General features: G+C 40.4%; 2 protein-coding genes across 2 annotated transcripts; one reads left to right on the top strand and one right to left on the bottom strand.

Annotated features, from left to right (window-relative positions):
• syn2a (synapsin IIa) lies at positions 1 to 12,616 on the bottom strand. The gene is made up of 11 exons (XM_058052252.2): positions 12,087 to 12,616; positions 6,676 to 6,733; positions 6,492 to 6,583; positions 6,266 to 6,422; positions 5,633 to 5,722; positions 5,475 to 5,537; positions 5,240 to 5,382; positions 5,085 to 5,159; positions 4,840 to 4,942; positions 3,026 to 3,172; positions 1 to 2,444 (listed from the first exon to the last, which is right to left on the bottom strand). Exons 1-11 carry the CDS (start codon positions 12,425 to 12,427, stop codon positions 2,310 to 2,312), a joined length of 1,404 nt encoding a protein of 467 aa, XP_057908235.2. The 5' UTR covers positions 12,428 to 12,616; the 3' UTR covers positions 1 to 2,309.
• A 1,526-nt stretch (positions 12,617 to 14,142) lies between these two features.
• Positions 14,143 to 18,285, top strand: vgll4a (vestigial-like family member 4a). Its single transcript, XM_058052305.2, has 6 exons — positions 14,143 to 14,311; positions 14,703 to 14,854; positions 15,538 to 15,697; positions 15,861 to 16,086; positions 16,196 to 16,310; positions 16,915 to 18,285. Exons 2-6 carry the CDS (start codon positions 14,773 to 14,775, stop codon positions 17,115 to 17,117), a joined length of 786 nt encoding a protein of 261 aa, XP_057908288.1. The 5' UTR covers positions 14,143 to 14,311; positions 14,703 to 14,772; the 3' UTR covers positions 17,118 to 18,285.
• Positions 18,286 to 18,288: the final 3 nt, after the last annotated feature.

Here is an 18,288-nt window from a genome sequence, read left to right as displayed (position 1 = left end):
GGACACAAATTGTATATTGCAAAGGAAGCTTTATTGCCATTGACAGACTGGAAATAACCTTTGTGGATCATTCCACAACATATTGTATTCCGATCAAGATTTAACCAGTCCAACAGCATATGACGTTATCATGGCCCTTAATAGTTTCTGTTCCTCAGGTCTGAATAGGTTTTATCTGGCAGAAAAAAACGCATTCACTTTCAATATATAGACTCTCAGGTATTTGTGTGTTCTCCCTTAGAAATCAGTCATGGCATATTTCCTAGTGAACAGTACAACACATCCATAAAGCCTCAGGCATGGCTTGTACACAGATACACTCACAGATACACTTGGAAAACAATTACACACACGGCTTGCAGAACAGATTTTCTATCATGGCAGATCGAGGTGCAAAGTTTTTTTTTTTTACAGATGATTTGGCTGTTATTTCAGTTGCACCACTATGTAGCCTAAAAAGCCACAAGACGAGAAACAGCCGATTGTGACTCTGGTTGACTATATGGTTGATGATAGCTATTAGAATCAATTTCAAGGAAGAGCTGATTTCAAATGAGATATGTCACAATAGAAAATAAAATATTGCACTTTTCCATCTATTCACAGAAGGAGTGTGTTATCTTTGTGTGTTCAGTCGATGAACAGCAGTAACAGGTCCAAGCTCAAACTCAGAGCACTTGTATGGTTGTCATGACAACACCATCACCACTGATATCCAGTGCATGGTCACAGAAGGACATTTTGTGGCAGATTTGACTTAATACATAAGAGGACACGAATAGAGAACTGCACTTTTGAACATTTCTTTTGCCCATCTTTCATAATCCTTATGTGAAACATGAACACATATGTCTTTCCATATATTTCTCTGCATTATAACACAAGAAAATGAGTTAATATAAGCTTGCTAGCAACGGACGTGATGGGAATACCTATTTAGATGCTAAAGCCCTCACAAAACAACTAAAAAAAACTGTTCAATTTACATAACTGACTTGTATATTAACCAAGCTACAGCAATATTATTACTTTAGCACCTAACAATCTGGTGGATTAACATGACGCATCGCTAATCGCTAATCTCAATGTCATTCGCAGACGGAGGAGTGGATACCTAGCTCTCAATTTCGCTACAAAGGCTCAACAAGATGCTCGTTTGCCGTCAGCATTTTTTAACCCGAGGACTGGAGCATATGTCATGTGCTGGAAGACACAGCCATCCCAATGAGAGCGGACATCGTAAGTGTTGCTGCTGTTGTTGACGGAACTAGCATAAGTATGTGTATCAATGCACCGAGGAAAGTGCTTTAAATCATGAAAATACAGCAATATACTGCAACTATTACTATGTTATCATCAGTGTACGTATTCATGCATGATCACAGCATGAATATAAAATGATGCAATGTTGACAGCATAGTTAGCAAGCTCATATAAATTCATTTTCCCGTGTTATGATGCACAGAAAAAGTGGAAAATTCCCCAAAAAGTGCAATTCCTCTTTAACGCAGCATTATGATTTGTCACAGATTAAACTATTATCTTTAGCGTAGGATTGCTGCTATTTTTACAACAAATATTCATTTCAATATTGGAATCTTTGGTTCAAAATCATACAGTATTATATATATATATATATTTATATATATATATATGTGTGTGTGTGCAGTGACACTCAGAGATGAATAAAGTATCTATCCATATAGCATCTTAAACTAAATGAAGGCAGTAGCAGATCACCGTGTTAATAGTGAATACATGTAAGCATTGCCACATTTACAATGCATGAATCACAAGGAACACATCTCAGATAAAACAGTAATGTTACATCCCTCTTCTCTGTTTTGTATCAATCATGCAAAACAAAAATAAATATCTATTATATGTATGAAAATAATCACCACAGCCATACACACCCAAGTATTGTATACATATTAAGAACTAACTTCCACTGTTTGAACCCTATTGAAAGACACACAGCCAAGTATAAAACTGATAAGGGTTAAATGAAAGGCTGGTAAGCACACAGCGGCACTGAACGCATTGTAGGCACAGTCTGCTTCTTACATCATCCACGGCAGCCCCAAAGAAAATCCACAGCTACTGAAACACAGGTGACCGATACAAGCACACTAATCAACGAGTAGACAGTACATTTGGACTCTGCATAGAGTTAAAAAACACAGTCCAGGGCGCCACTCAGCTGCTGTGAGCTGAGGGCCCGGTCACCCAGTTGTGATCCAAGCTATCAGCATCCTCACACTTGTGTTCAGCTCAGAGTACGCCACGGATTCTCCTCCTTGGCTGGTTCAGTTAGCCTGGACTGCTTTCGGACCCACGGCCACGCCGTTGCAGTCGAGGATGTACTGAAGACAACCTTGAGGTGGGCGGCCAGCACTGTTTTTCATGGTCTCACCTATAATTTCTCCTTTCGGGCTCACACCCTGAAAAAAAAAAATCAAGTATGACATTATATTTCCACACATCCATTTTCTAAATGTATTGCAATAGATTTGAAACGGATAGAATTAGGACTAAATAAGCTTTTAAACCATTAACATTATCCTGTTCAGTGCCGCTGGAGTCTATATTAGTTGACTTTGGGTGAAAGAAAAACTACAATCATTCTACAATCAATCAATCATTCATTCATTTTCTCCCGCTTTTTCCTCACGAGGGTCGCGGGGGTGCTGGAGCCTATCCCAGCTGTGTTTGGGCAAGAGGCGGGGTACACCCTGGACTGGTCGCCAGCCAATCACAGGGCACATATAGACAAACAACCATTCACACTCACATTCATACCTATGGACAATTTGGAGTCGCCAATTAACCTAGCATGTTTTTGGAATGTGGGAGGAAACCGGAGTACCCGGAGAAAACCCACGCATGCACAGGGAGAACATGCAAACTCCACACAGAGATGGCCGAGGGTGGAATTGAACCCTGGTCTCCTAGCTGTGAGGTCTGCGCGCTAACCACTCGTCCATTCTACAATCAATTTCTGCAAATGTGTGTGCTTCTCTACCTGGGATGGCTGCACTGTCATGGGTTTCTGAGGAGCGTTGGCATCCTTCTCCGCTATCTGGTTCATTTTAGCCAGCACCATGTCAGAGATGAGCTGCCTGTCCTCGGCCTGGTGCTCCCCCACCAGAGGCATGGATGAGCCCACCACCTGCATCACATTCAATACAATTCATACAACATCAAGTTGGGATAAAAACATCTACTGTATTACATGTAGCTCAGTTATTTGTTCGCTGAACAAAAAGGCACTGAGAGCCGTCGATTTTGCTCATCTTGTTCCACGATTTAGCCCCTTGCCTCCCTTTGCACAAATGTAGGATTCAGACAAGTGGCTGAGCTGAGTTTAATCAATACAAAACAAGAATATCGAGGCTTAATTGGTTGCACAAAGACCAACTCAGGATCACCCAGTTCAATAGACACTGCCATCGATCACCAAGTCACCATAGTGACGAAAGCAGCTTACTTTGGCGTACGCTGATGATTACACATACTTATGCTAATTCCGTCAACAACAGCAGCATCGATACATACATGGGATGGCTGTGTCTTCCAGCACATGACGTGTGCTCCAGGCCTCAGGTAAAAATAATGCTGATGGCAAACGCGTATCTTGGTGAGTATTTGTTGTGAAATTGAGAGCTAGGTATCCACTCTTTGGTCTGTGAATGACGCTGAGACGAGCAGTTAGCATTGCATTTGTCGGCCAGATGAAAATAGTTGTTCATGTTAGCTGCTATAATAATAATATTACTGTAGCTTTGTCAATATACTAATCAGTTGGGACAAAAGCGGTAGAAAATGAATGAATAATAATACATTTTATTTGTATAGCGCTTTTCAAAATACTCAAAGACACTTTACAGAAGAATGGACTTGAATAAAAACAAGTAAACAGAGTAGAAGACAATATATATATATATATATATATATATATATATATATATATATAATATATCATTACTGTTATTGTGTTATTTTTTTTAGAAGGCTTTAGCGTCAACATAGGTATTTACCATGACTTCCATTATTAGCTAGATCATATTAATGCACAGAAAATGGAAAGAAATATGTGTTCATGTTTCACATCAGGATTGTGAATGATGGGCAAAATTCCAAAAAAAAAGTGCTGTTCCCCTTTAAGCTGTGAGATGCCAGTTCTTTGTTTTGACGCCTGCATGTCACACTCACATAGACGTCATTCCTCTGCTTTGTGGATTACTTGTTCTTAGTGTGTTTCTTTGTTCTGGGGTACACACCTTTACAAGGGCGTAACTTTGGCTTTACCATTGTGGGGGTTGAAATCTTTGCCTGTTTATTTATTTATTTAATCATCTTTTTTAAAAAAAAAAAAGGAGTCAGGGTAATTTGGTGTGCCTTTATTAGAAATACACTGTGATACTTTTACTGTGATAAACCTGGCATTGTTGCAGCTGTGTACTTAACTATTTATGCCACAATGACACAGTAGTTCATTCCTATTGTGTTTAAGAACAACATAGCAAAACTGTGGCAGCTTCAACTCTATGAAAAAAAATCAAGAACTTCAAGATTAATCAAGATTAATCCTTCAATTACTGCACCTCCACTTTCAACCCCGGCCATAACTGCTTCTGCCTCAGTTCTGACAATTTATACTGATCCTTTGGAGACCCAATAACCCAACTAAGTTTGAATCCTATAGGGATAATTAAAGTAGTTGCAGTCTTAGAATTGTACATGTTTGTGCGTTTTTAACCACAGCTTGCAATAGTTCAGAAATAGCAATCGCTGATTGCTATTCCCAAGATGTGCTGTTCGATTTGAGCCTCTTACCTCTGTGATGTAATCTCTTCCATCCTTTCCATGGATGGCCTTGACTGCACAAATATCCAGACCCCCGAAAATCTCTGAGCAAGTGTCAACCCAAAGCTTATATCTGAAAAAAAAAAATCCAGGAAGACACGCTTTAGACCAGAGCTGTAATCCATCCAGCTACATTTGATCTTAATTCTTTTCAGCTTTTTACTACAATGGTTGGCTGTGTGTTTTAAGTGTAGACTTCATGCGTCGACCCTCACTTGTCAGTCATTGCCACCTGTTCCAGCATCGCCGACCCAGTGTTGGTCTTCCAGTTGCCGGATATAGATGTTCTCCTGGGTTGGGATGAGCCAAATATTACACAACTCCCGTCCTTATCGCTTTATTTCACTGATTAGAATGTAATGACACTTACATGTAGGCTTTGTAGTCAGCGCCAATTTTCTGGATTCTGATATCATATTTGGATTCAACGAGAGGCTCAGTAGTGGTGTATGTCTGGGTGAGAGCCACAACACTGGCAATGTCCTGGAACTTACTGTGATTATCAACCTTCACCTGGAAAGCACACAAGCACACAAGCACAACCCAGCGATGACAAACACTGCTGGTTAAATTCTCAGTCTTTCAAACAAGTGTAACTGCCAAACCTTTCCGATACCGGAGTGAGCATGACCAATCTTGATAACCACAGGGAAAGACGGCATGCTCGCCTACAAGATATGAAGATTTAAGTCTTGTATCCTTTGAAAATACACATCAATCATGAATTAGAAATCTTGACACTAGGAAAACTTGGTATTCTCACCATCTCCTTATAGTTTGGGTAAAAAGTTTGTTCAATCAGCGGGAACTTGTCAGCCCCCAGCTTCCTCTGGGTGTTGATGAGTTGGGCAAACTAGACACATAGAAATATATCATTATTTGCATTTCTTTCATTGTTCCACTGTCCAAAAGCAAGTTAATTAGAGACTCTAAATCAGCAGTCTTGAACTTGTGACCGTATTTTGCGGTTGCCAAATCAAAGTTGGCCCATTCACTTTGGGGAGATGGTCAGAGGCGCTTTAAGCGGCTCTTTAAGATGAACAATAGACAAAAAACACACAGAGGGAAACTACTACTACTGTGTGAAATAATAAAGGACAACAACTTTGTTAACTATAAACATGTCAAACAAGTTTTGCAAAGAGTGCTTAGAAACCAGAAGCAGGGATTCCCGGTTCCCAACATGTCTTTTGGCACTTTTTGGGAAATAGTTGCTCATGGCACATGCTCAGAGTTAAGGTAGATGTTGTTTATTACTTACTTCATACTTTTATAGTCATTATTTTTTGCCCTACTATAACTCAATAACTTGGCCCCAGTTAAAATTTAATTGTTTGAGACCCCTGCTCTAAATGTGAATGGTTGTTTGTCTACACAACAGTAATGAGGGCCTCACCGCCCAGGGCTTGTCACACAGGTTGTAGATGGAATCCAGTGAATTGATGCTTGGTACGCCTCCATACTGCAGACCGATTATAAGGTTGCGAAAATCTTCATTTTGAGTCATACTGAAGGCATGTTGTCGAATCAACACAAAGTCTGGTTTGAATGACCTAGAAAAAAAATGGCTCCATATTTAGATACACAGAAGTGTGCGTAGTGCGTACGTGTGTGTGTCCTACCTGACAACCTTGGTGCCATTTCTGTAAACCTGCATGGTAACATTGCAAGTCCCGCTGGCTTGAGCCATGATGTTGATCTCACTGAACTCCGCCTAGAGATTTCATGGTTACGTTATCACATGAGGATAGACATGGTTTCTATTTTTTTCATGTAAAAGCTCTTTAAATGGATAACTTGACTCACCTGTTCGACTTTGATGTCATAATCGCCATATATTTTCTTCCCACGGAATAACTTTACCCTAGATAGAAACAAATGGAGTATTGTTACTTCTCATAAAATAAAACAATAAAACCATAGTGCCCTTTACCAAGTAATTATATATATATATACTGTGTGTCAAAGTACAACTGACAAATATTCCACTCATTGAAACATCATATTTAAATCTAAGGTTGGCCATATTGGATTTCCTTGCTTCCAGACTGCCATTTACTTTTACAGGCTGACAGGGGTAAAGTTAATAAGGCTATTAGATATTGCACTGTTGCACTCAACATCTAATGTCTTACGCCTAATTGGCTTCAATGATTTTTTAACATGTAAAAACATTCCCAAAAGAGCACACAGCCATTTATTTTTGCATAATAGTGTTTTATTCAGAATATTTAGAATCTAATTTCCCTCGAGCTGAAGTGGAAGATACAAAGATATTGTGAGAAAATAAAAAAGATGAACTTTGTATGAGCATTGCCCACAGCATTAAACAGCAATATTAGGGCCCCACGCTAGTGCTAACGCCCTGTTTTCCCAGGACATGTCTGTTTTTTCTGACTCACATTTTTATTAGGCGCGAGTGCTAAATAACCTGCCACGGGGCCAAAGAAAGTTGCAAGTGCCGGTAATTTGATGAAGGTGAGAAACATCAGACGGTTCAATCTAGCTAGGACGTATGGACAATAAGTTCCATCCATTCATCAGTTATAATTATTTTGCATGGAGAACTACAATTATTCTTTATATAACCATCCATCCATTTTCTATGCCGCTTATGCTCATTACAGACAGAACATGCAAATTCCACACAGAGTGTGGAGATTCAAACCCAGATCTTCCCGATCCCCTGTGTGACCAACATGCTAACCACTCCTCCACTGTGCGACCCTCTTGGATTAATTGGATTTACACTGAAAACATTCTTCGGTTTTTGTTGATCCTTTTGGAACAAGTTAATAATGAAAACCGAGTTCTATGTGTTGTGGATTACTATGTCACCCAGGAGATTTTTCCCAGAGGATAAAGATTAGAAATGACCAGTGTTTGAACCACACTTCCCAGAGAAAAGACAACTGCTCAAACCACACACAGTTTGTTAGTTTTCGTAGTGTGTGTTATTTTGGCCTTCTTCCACAGCTTCTGGGCTGTTCTTGCAACAGACACTAGCCTGGTAATGAACATTTAATCAGACCAGAGAGGACGCCAAGGAAAAACATGTATCCTTCATGTTCTCTTGCGGCTATGGAGGAGGTTTTCTTCAAAGGATTTTAAATACAAAGACAGCATTGATAAGCAGCCTATCTATAGGATACTGCAAAAACGTTCAAGGAGTGCTTGCTTCCTGTCATGTACTCTGCACTCCCTGCTTATTTACCAAGACTAATAATTTATTTAGAGACTAATTGCAGTGTGAGGATGTGTTTGTGGTGGGATACGCCTCCAAATAAGAATCAGTGTGCGTAAATAAGAAGGTACTGTCACATCAAATGGATAAGAGAGTTGGAAAAACACACACTTTAGAAATGTGAAGCCTGTCATTTTAATTCGCAGTGGGAGTACTTCTGTTTTGTACCTCATACAGCGATTCCATATATGCATGCAAGAACATCACCCAAGTGAATTAACATTCACCACATCACATCATCTTTCGACCAAGGTTTCCTGTTCTCCTCACAGTGACAGATATCCAAAAGCCATAAAGCATTTATATACCCACAATACCTCCCTACATGCCGCATATGCTGCATTTTTCTCGTGACTGATGCCTTTGCGTGCACACTAGGGGGCCGTGGGAGCATGATAGCAGATGTTTACTTGCATTATTTATTTGTTGGGAGAATCAATATGACTTGCTTCACCTTAATTAAAGGTTAGATAATACATAAGAAGAGTAGTGTGTGATAATTCTAAGAGTAATTGGGATAATCAAGTGTAAGTCTAACTGGTGAGATAATAACATTGCGGTATGCAACTTCATTAAAACTATCAGGTTGGAATGTCAAAGTCGTGCCAAATTACACACACTGTGAAACTGTTTTTAAACTGTCATGATTGACAGGAGAGCTTGCTAAGCAGGAACTTTCACTGAATTTTAATATATCGTCACTTAGCCTAATTAACAAGCACACATACATGTGTGTGTTGGCAGGATGAGATATAATGATATATCTCATATATAATATCCTTCCGTGAATGCAGCAGACATGTTAGTACGTCGGCCAAACAGTCAGGTGATCAGGAAGGCCAAGGTTTGATTCTCCGCTTGGGCATCTCTGGAGTTTGTATGTTCTCCCCTTAAGTACACAGGTCCTCCATTTTCCTCTAGCATTTTAATCTTGTAAGATCTTGTGGCAGCCCTACTCTTAAGTGACCAATTATTTATGATGTGTGGTTTCTTTTCCTTTCATTATATAGGGTATAATGTAAAAAGTACATTTTGGCAATCATTTTTATGTTAAGTGAGAGAGAACCATCTGCTCCTCCCACCACAAGAGCAATTTATAGCACAGTCTTCCTGGAACCCAACAAACCTCCATGGATGACTTGCAGAATCATCAGAGCTGAGTGGTTTTATCTTAACAACAAGGTACTTTATCAAATACAATGTCTTGTATTTTTTTTATGAATTGCTAATTTTGGAATAACAAAGAGAGACAACCATTCATTGTAGCATTCACTTCATAACTGAATGGACACCCATACCGCCTGCAGTGAAGTCAGGCATCAATTACAACACCTTCAGCGACCTGATAGGATATATACTATCAGGATATATAGATATAGATATATAGGATATATCCTGTATATTACTTGTACTGTATATTGAATCCACAACTGGACTATTTTTCCAGTGGCATGACCATAGCTGAGCCTGCATCAGCTCAATGTGCAATGTGCATTTTATATAAATATAAAATAATAAATAATAATAGCAGATTGCATGACAATTTTACAGATACAATAATACCAGGTGGACTGTTAGGTGTAAAATATATAGTCTGCCCCCCCCCCCCCCCCCCCGTAAATTTTGTCCTATCAATGCGGCCCGCAAGTCAAAAAGTTTGCCCACCCCTGGTATATACAGTACATATGTGTAAAATTAATTAATTATTTACTGGGGTTAATTGACTATAGACCCGACTGTGGTAAGTGCATTTCAAGAATGTAAGAATGTAGGATATATTAGAGCCCTCTAGACTTGAAATAACACCCCTATAGTCACCTTATAACTCATATAACCAAATATAGTAGACATTATCACAGAAAATAAGCAATTTAAGACATAAATAAGACTTGTGTTAATGTGTGTTGCAATAAATGTGGGGGACAGGAAGTGATGTTAGGGGTTCAGAATCCGTATCCTGTGTTATTATTATGATTATTGTGTAATTAAAGGGATAGTATAGTTTATATTATTTGACATGAATTGTATGACATCCCTACCAGCATACTTTATCTACTTTTGTATTGGAAGATTGAAGGTTCTGGTCGATCGTGCCGCTGGATGTGATTTCACTCTGAACAGGTCTCATCTTGCTGCGGCACGATGACATACAGCACCGCACAAGGGTGCCAGCATGTGCAGGACAGAAGGCACTCAGCAAAAGTAATAAAATAGATTCGATCATCCTAGTACTTGCCAAGAGCTATATGTTTTGTGCTTTTAATCTTGCGTCTTTATGACCAGAATACAAAGTACTGCTAAGATGTCGCAGCATCGCTGAACAAGCCTCAATCAGATCATTGTTGGCCAACCTTGTGCATTCATTACAGTAATATACCTAATACTCTTATAAGTCATAAAATATCATATTTTATAGCACTCCACAGAAACAGGGCATGAGAGAAACCATGTGTAGCATATTGTGCAACAACAGGGTGAAAGGTCTCACAAACAGAGACAGCAATGATGAATCGGGTGACCTGACATGAACAACTCCCCATGCAAAGATGGTGAGCGGCCATGAAAAATAGATGTAGTACTCAGTGAAAGGAAGTTGCTGAATGGAGTACAATTGGTGATCTCCCAAGTGTGTATCGCATAGGGATAAACAAACCTACAAAGACGTATTGGATGATATACTGTATAGAATATTGAATAAAATTCACAATTATGTTCATATCTTTCATCATTACAGTAGAGTAATACCTCGTTCATTGCTGCTAATTGGTTGGATTTTTTATTTCTAAATGAAGTTAGAGTAGTTGGAGCATAGAAAACCTGTTTGTGACTTTCTACATATGGTTTAAAACATTATTAGAGCCCCATAGACATGAAATAACACCCCTATAGTCACCTTTACACTTGTATCCAACATAATATACATAACAGGAGTAAATAATGATTGTGCTAGTTTATGTTAGTAAGAGTGAAGCCGCGAAATTCAAACTGCCAAGCGACTAGGGACAACTGCAGGCAATAACATATTAACGGACATTCATCCCAACTGTCTCACTTTTTAGCTGCAGCACCCAGGAACGTGCGCTATATTGTGTCCACTGCGAAACAACAGCCATGCTTTCCACTCACAGCAAACATGGAGCGAGCTAATGCACAAGGTTGGCATCGCTCCTGATCTCATTAACAACGATCCAGGTTTCTACAAAGACAAATGGCCTGTCATGCGCCACTGAAACTGCTTTCCAACCAGAGTTAGGGGAGTAGCTATCCTAACATTTGCAAGACTTGTTCTGTAATGAATTCATGAATGAATAAACTGTGTCTTGTAGGCAGAAAAAAAATTGAACAATCAGCAGCCATCTTATTGAGAAGCATAGATTTGTCTTGCAATGAATGTAGTTTGTAAAATACAAACCCTCTGGTTTACATAATGGAAAAATTGTAATTGCAGTCTGCAGGAAAAATTGCTGTGAAACATAATCAGCTGTGCAAAAAAATGATTGGTGTGAGGTCTATTGTATTACAATAAGGAGAGAAATTCTCCCTGAGTGTCAGTAGTCCACAAGGATGACAAAACACAGCCAATCAACAAAGTGGTGTTTAGTATGGGAATTGTGTACTATGTATGTACGTGCAGAGCAGGCCACGTGATGTGCCTATAGTGCGTGGAGGGAAACCCCATTGATGATGGGGGGGGAGCACTGCAGTATTTTGTGTACTTCCAAGCACCGATGCAACCTGTGGAGCATCCATTTTAATAAAGCAAATATTGAGTATGTTTGAGAAGATAATCACAATGATGTGTGTGATGGACTATCCTGATGCCATGTCATTAGCGGTATTGAGTATTGATCAAGTGTGATGGCAAGAGCAAGCATCAAACCACATATGCATCTTCAGGCTGCTAGCCTAATCAGCACCACCCTGAGTAGAAAAGACTACTATCTACTATTTTGGAGCAACATAAATACCATACCACTCTTGTTGAGGTTCGTCGATGACCAGGAGAGTCTTGAACTTCTTGGGTGTCGTGACTGAGGTTTGCTCTACTAGCCCTGCTGAGGCAGCCGTCTGCTTGACAACGTTGGTGATGGAGCTGAAGAAACCAGCTCCGGTGGATTGCGCCGGCTGAGTTTTCCTCTCCGGAGCAGGCGAAGTGGCGGGAGGTGTAGGCCCTGCTGTGGGGGACTTAGCGGGTGCGGTGGAGGCAGGTGGTGGAGGCTGAGCGGGGTCAGGCCTCTGAAGGTCTGTCATGTAGCCATTGGGCAGGTTCGAGATGAAAGTGCTGTCTGAGAGACGCCGTCGCAGATAATTCATGGCTGCAGAGCAGGACAATGGAGCAGCGGTGAGGTACGGAAAAGCTCTCTGCAGAGGACTCCCTGTTCTTAGGGCACAGCTGACAAAGGCTGATCTCTCAGCGTAAACTCCCACTGAATGTGCGCTCTTCCAGCTCGGTGGAGCATCCTCAGAGCTCCCCCTCGCCGGCCGGTGACGTGAAACCCTGCTCCAGCCAATCCCCTCACTCTGCACTCTCCTCTGCCATTGTAAAGGATGCTCTTGCTATGCCTCTCCTCTCTCACTAGTGTTCTTCTATGCTACCCCTCCCCCACATTGTACTGCCTCACAGGCATCTTTTTTGAACCCCAGCTGTGGAAAATTACGGGTTTTCCAGACGAAAAGTGCACGAAGCTTTAGAGAACAATCTGTCACACCTTCTCCCGGCGATGCCTCGTTTATTGCACAATGTGTGTGTGTGTGTCTGTGTGTATACACGTGTCCGCCATGAAATCTAAAATGGCTGGTAATGGACAAGTGGCCAGTGCGTCAGTAGTAGTAACAAAATGAGGCACAAAAGCAGTAAATCCTTTTCCCTTATTGATTTATTTATACATGTTTTTATGTACAATGTGAATATAATAAAGCAAAATAACAAAAAACATGTTTTTACTTAATAAATAACAATATAATAAAATAAAATGGACAAATAATATACTTTTTTTCACTGTTTTCATGACTTTTAATTACTCATAATGAACACTGTACATATTTTTACTAATGCCCTATCCAAATTCTTACTGATGGTATATTATATATATGTCTCTGAGGATTGTGTGTGTGTGTGTGTGTGTGTGTGTGTGTGTCTAGTATGGAGGGTCGCAGGGAGGGGCTTTCTTTGTAATTCTTTTTCTTTTTAATTGTCGTAATTGTTTTTTAATTCTGCACTTTTGCTCTACAAATAAAGTTGATTTGATTTGATGATACACCGACAAAACAGGCAATTGATCTCATCTGGTAAAAGCATTCTGACCAACATGTGACCAACAGGAGGAGGAAACTGATCAATAAATCAGTAAATTGTAACTGTTGGAGGTAACTGTGTGAGGCCATGCAGCACGACGTTCGGTCGGCCTCAAAAGGTTATGGCAAACCGTCCGACACCTCAGAAAGGGGAAGCGGAGCCCGGTCTACACTGTTTTACACTGGGGACGGGGGCCTGCTGACCTTGACTAAGGATGTAGTCGGACGGTGAAAGGAATACTTTGAGACCCTTCTCAATCCCACTGACCTTCCATTGAGGAAGCAGAGTCAGAGGATACTATAATGATTGCTGTTTTGTGCTCTATTATTAGTCAACATATAGTGATATGTAGTATCCTAGTCAATAGGTCGTAGTAATGACATTTATCTGTACTGTACAGACTGAACTTGAAACAGAAACCAGGAAAATACTGGAAAGTATTATACATTTGTACACATTGGTAGGTCTGCAGTAAAATGAAAGCCTCTCCCACAGGGAGGCTCGCCGCACTATTTGAGAAGCACCGATTTGAGGCAAGGACCCAAGTTGTTGCTTTTTCTGTGGGGCTTATACATTTATATAAAGCTAAGAAGTTAATTGTGAATTCATGGCATGTTACCTAGTTCTTTTTTTTGGGTAGAGGTAGCAGGGTTGAGTAAAGGAACTTGGTAACAGAAACAAGTACCCGTGAGTCCCGATTCAGTAAAAAATAAATGCTACTTTTGAACGATTCGTTCATGACTCGCGCATCCCCAGTTCAGTTCAAGCCAGAGAAAGACAGCGTTCGCAAGTTAAGCTACACATGTTATTGTTGTGCCTCGGAAACCGTACACTTTTGTAAAAGTTCCACGGACGGTTCGCGCTACTGTTGCCTGACGCAGTGGTCGTGTCGCAGCTTACATGTAAGTCATCGGCCGTGTTTCACGTTGATATGTTTGGATGAAATAGCACAAAGTTGACGACTAGCTCGTGGCTAGTTAATGCGCATGCTAAGATTAGCTAGCTAGAGTACACCCTGTACAAGCCTAACCACCGACAGCTAATTCATATTCAGTAAGACACTATTGTCATAGTGGCAGTAAATTCACCTGCTATATTGAACCTAATGTGACAAGTGAGTTTTCAGTACATTCGGCAAGTGAGCTATCTGTTAGCTTAGCATGCACTCGGACATTTTACAATTTACAATACACTGCTAACGTCAAGGGGGCAACATACACTTGTCTTAACATGCTAGTATTGTTCTAAGACTGTTTGCTGTACTAATTTATTCCTATAATGTCACATTTTTAGGACAGAAGTTTGTTGTCTTCACCGGTGTTGCCTGCTAGCGCTGATGTTAGCAGCTAGCCTGTTCGCGTAAATGCTGTTGCCTAGAATGGACCTGTTGAACCCTCAGTACCTGGACAAGATGAACAATAACATCGGGAGACTGCACTACGGAGGTGACATTCTGAGTGTTTATATAAACTGTATGGGTGTGTGTGTACAGCTCTAATTTCTTCGGCTATTCACCAAGAGGCTTGTTTAGTTCTGAAAAACGCTGGGCTCCAACAACCCTAAACGTCGACTGTCATCATTGAATAGAATACTAGTGCATTGGAAGACTTGAACCTACTCAATAACTGCAAGAATCAAGTCTAGCTACAATTGTTGCAACTATTGGTGGGCATGTTGTGTTATGTCAAATGTCACTTTTAGTGGCAATGTTACAAAATGTTAAATCCCAAAGGTCCGGTTTAAATGAGGGCGCTAACCAAAGTTCTTGGATGAAATGTCTGAATGTCTCCACGTTTTTTATGATTTAACCTTACTTATTAATTACCATGAATTACTTGCAAGGCTATTAGCAAAGCTAGCGCTTTGGTCTCTGTCGCTCAATCTGGGTTTCTGAGTAAGCAAGTATGAATGGATACCGGACCATCACACCAAAACACTGGATATGATGTCACCGAATGCAAATGAAATTCAGTGATGCAAGAAACACCCAACAGAAAGCTGACTGAAAAGCCTTAAAAAAAAGTTAAATTTGAGGCCAGAAATGTAAATATAGTAGTTAAACATAAATGGCTTTTTTAAACAAAGGGGTTGGACTACAAATTATTTTACGCTACCTTCTTTCCAACAGATGAATCCAGGACACCCTCATTGCCCTCTGCTATGTCGAACATAAGCGGGCCACCTCCACTCTGCCCAAGCAAACGGAAGTATGGTGACGAACAAAAGGACCAAATGAATTGTGATGATGACCACATGACCAAAATGAGCAGATTGTTTGCAACTCATCTGTAAGTTTCTCACAGGCAAAGACTGTAAATGAAGTTATATCACAAGGCAATGTACATGAGGATTCTGATGTGACATCAAAATGTCTGTGTGATATCAAAGGTTGTGTTTTTAAGGGTGTTGTTCCCTACAAGAGCTGTAGCGTTTCTTCTTGTCTTTATCAAGGGCTCGTCCCTCTTCTGGTAGCAACCGCAATGAGCACTGGAGCCTAAGCCACAGTCCTGTGGAGCACATCAGCTCTTCCTCGAACGGTCTCCATGGGAACCATGTGTATGCTTCCATTTCTGGCTATGCTGTGGACCAGCCTCTGGCTCTGACCAAAAGCAGCCTTGACACCACAGTTGGGGTCAGAGAGAGGTCCGTTGCTAATGTGGCTGTTGAACGGCAGCAGGTATGATAGACACCATGTGCTCAGTCAGCACCACACGTTTTTTTGGACTCTAAAGGGCGAAAACTTTTCATTTTGTTTCGTTAACTATTCTGTTTTTTTCCACCTATAGAATCGTCCCTCTGTCATTACTTGCGCTCCTGCAAGCAACCGCAATTGCAACCTCTCTCAATGCCACATGAATGGCTGCTCTCCAAGCCCACCCATCGATGCAAGGAAGAACAATGGTAACCTCCTAAAGTCATCATAGATGTGGCTGTAATGCTCATAGTAATAAATATATTATTATTATTATTATTATTATTATATATTATATTATTGGATCAGCAATTTCAGTTGAATATATCATATAGTAGACAAACACACTGATTTTTGAGACGTGAAATGACGTTTATAGGATTTACAGAAAGTTTGTAATTATTATTCAAACTAAAAAATACACAGCTGTATACACTTCTGGTTGCCACCTTGGCACGGCAACGTGATCGTGTCATTACTCCTCCTTTGCTGTAGCTCGCTGCTGCACGTCACCGTGGCTGGTGTGCTCAAATGTCAAATTCAAATATACTCGTATAGAAAATAAGACAGGATGGTAGTTGGACTACATGTGTTGTCAGGTTTTGGACATGCGCGATACTACACTGTGCATGCTTGATGGCACCCACAAAGGTCCAAGCAATTTATGTGTATGCTCAGCTACTGGAAAAATTAAGGGGGAGCATTGGTTCTCACACACATTTACATAACCCCCCAACAAATGTTTGTATATGTATGCTTTAATCATGGTAATTTGTGATTATTCATATTTTTTTTTTGTCTCTACTAATACAGTTTGCGATCCTGTGATTGAGGAGCACTTCCGCCGCAGCCTGGGAAAAAACTACAAAGACGCAGACCCTGTGGCCAACTCGATGTCCAACTCCGTGTCTATCACAGGGTCGGTGGATGATCACTTTGCCAAGGCGCTAGGAGATGCCTGGATCCAGATCAAGGCCAAAGGCGGAGGTCATCAGACCCCAGAAGCGGCTCCATGAAGCTGAGGTGAACAAACTGTAACAAACACTTGTGGGAGGTCAATATTGTTTCCTGCCAAGTATCAAAACACTGCAGCCAAGAACAATACAAAGACGTGGTTGTTGCCTTATGGACTCTTAAGGTCTGCCTTTTATCTCGACATTTGCCTTAAAACAAAACCTTAGCTTGCAACATATGTCCTTGAGTGAGAAAACAGAATGATTGCTCCACACAGTGTTAGCTGTACAATCATAGACGGATTATGTTTTTTTCCACTGCTAATCCGAAAACCAGAACAAATAAGAAATAATCAATGTTTACCTGTCTTGATAGCCAAAGAAAGTTATCCCTGCCATTTCCATCAGTATGCAAGCCATACATCTTTCTTTTGTGGCTAAATGCCTTCCATTTATATTGTTTAATTCTTAAACCACTTTATATCTTCTGTACGACTTGAAAATATCTGTCCCCTTTCCTCCGTAGTATTACAGTTCTACCTGTTCTTAAAAAAAATACATACATAATTTTCAGAAATTGTGATAATTCAGTTGAGACTTGTCCCTCTCGCTTTCCAAGGACACTAGAACAACCCCCCCTGAACTGGATTCACTCCACTGTTGGCTAAATAATTTTAGTTAACTGCCTATGTGAGCTATATGTTGTCAAGTTCCAGCCTTAATAGATATCCTTTAACTCAAAAAGCTTGTTTCAAATAGCTGGATTCTATCACAAACCTTGCTCTACACTAAATATTTACTCAGAATTTATTTTTATCTAACAATGTAGAAAATACTCACTGCTGGTACAGTTCTACTCTATATTTTTTGTACCTGGTTCCCATTATGGCATGGAGGTGCGCATCTTGGCATCCTCTTCAAACCACAGCCTCTGGAAAGGTTGTCCAAAGGCAGTTTGCTAGGCAACATAGGTGTGGATGCTACACCTTCACACATGACTGAAAGCGACTAAATCGGACCCTTTGTTGGCATCGAAGATAACCCTTGGGTTTCTTTTGGGCTTTTGCAGAAGTTTTGACTTCATTATGAGGCCAATCTCCATTGTCTACAAGATGAAGTGAGGTGTTCTGTTTTCAACTAAGACCTTATTGCAGTTGCAATATGTGTGTGTGTGGTGTGTAACTCACCATGTTGGACCTTCACCCCCTTCACTTAGCAGATACTGTTGAGTGAG

This window comes from Doryrhamphus excisus, linkage group LG15, assembly GCF_037039965.1.
Source record: "Doryrhamphus excisus strain RoL-2023G ecotype Guam linkage group LG15, RoL_Dexc_Guam_v1.1, whole genome shotgun sequence".
Taxonomy (NCBI): domain Eukaryota; kingdom Metazoa; phylum Chordata; class Actinopteri; order Syngnathiformes; family Syngnathidae; genus Doryrhamphus; species Doryrhamphus excisus.
The sequence above is the reverse complement of the archived record's forward strand: the minus strand, read 5'-3'. Positions and strand labels throughout refer to the sequence as shown.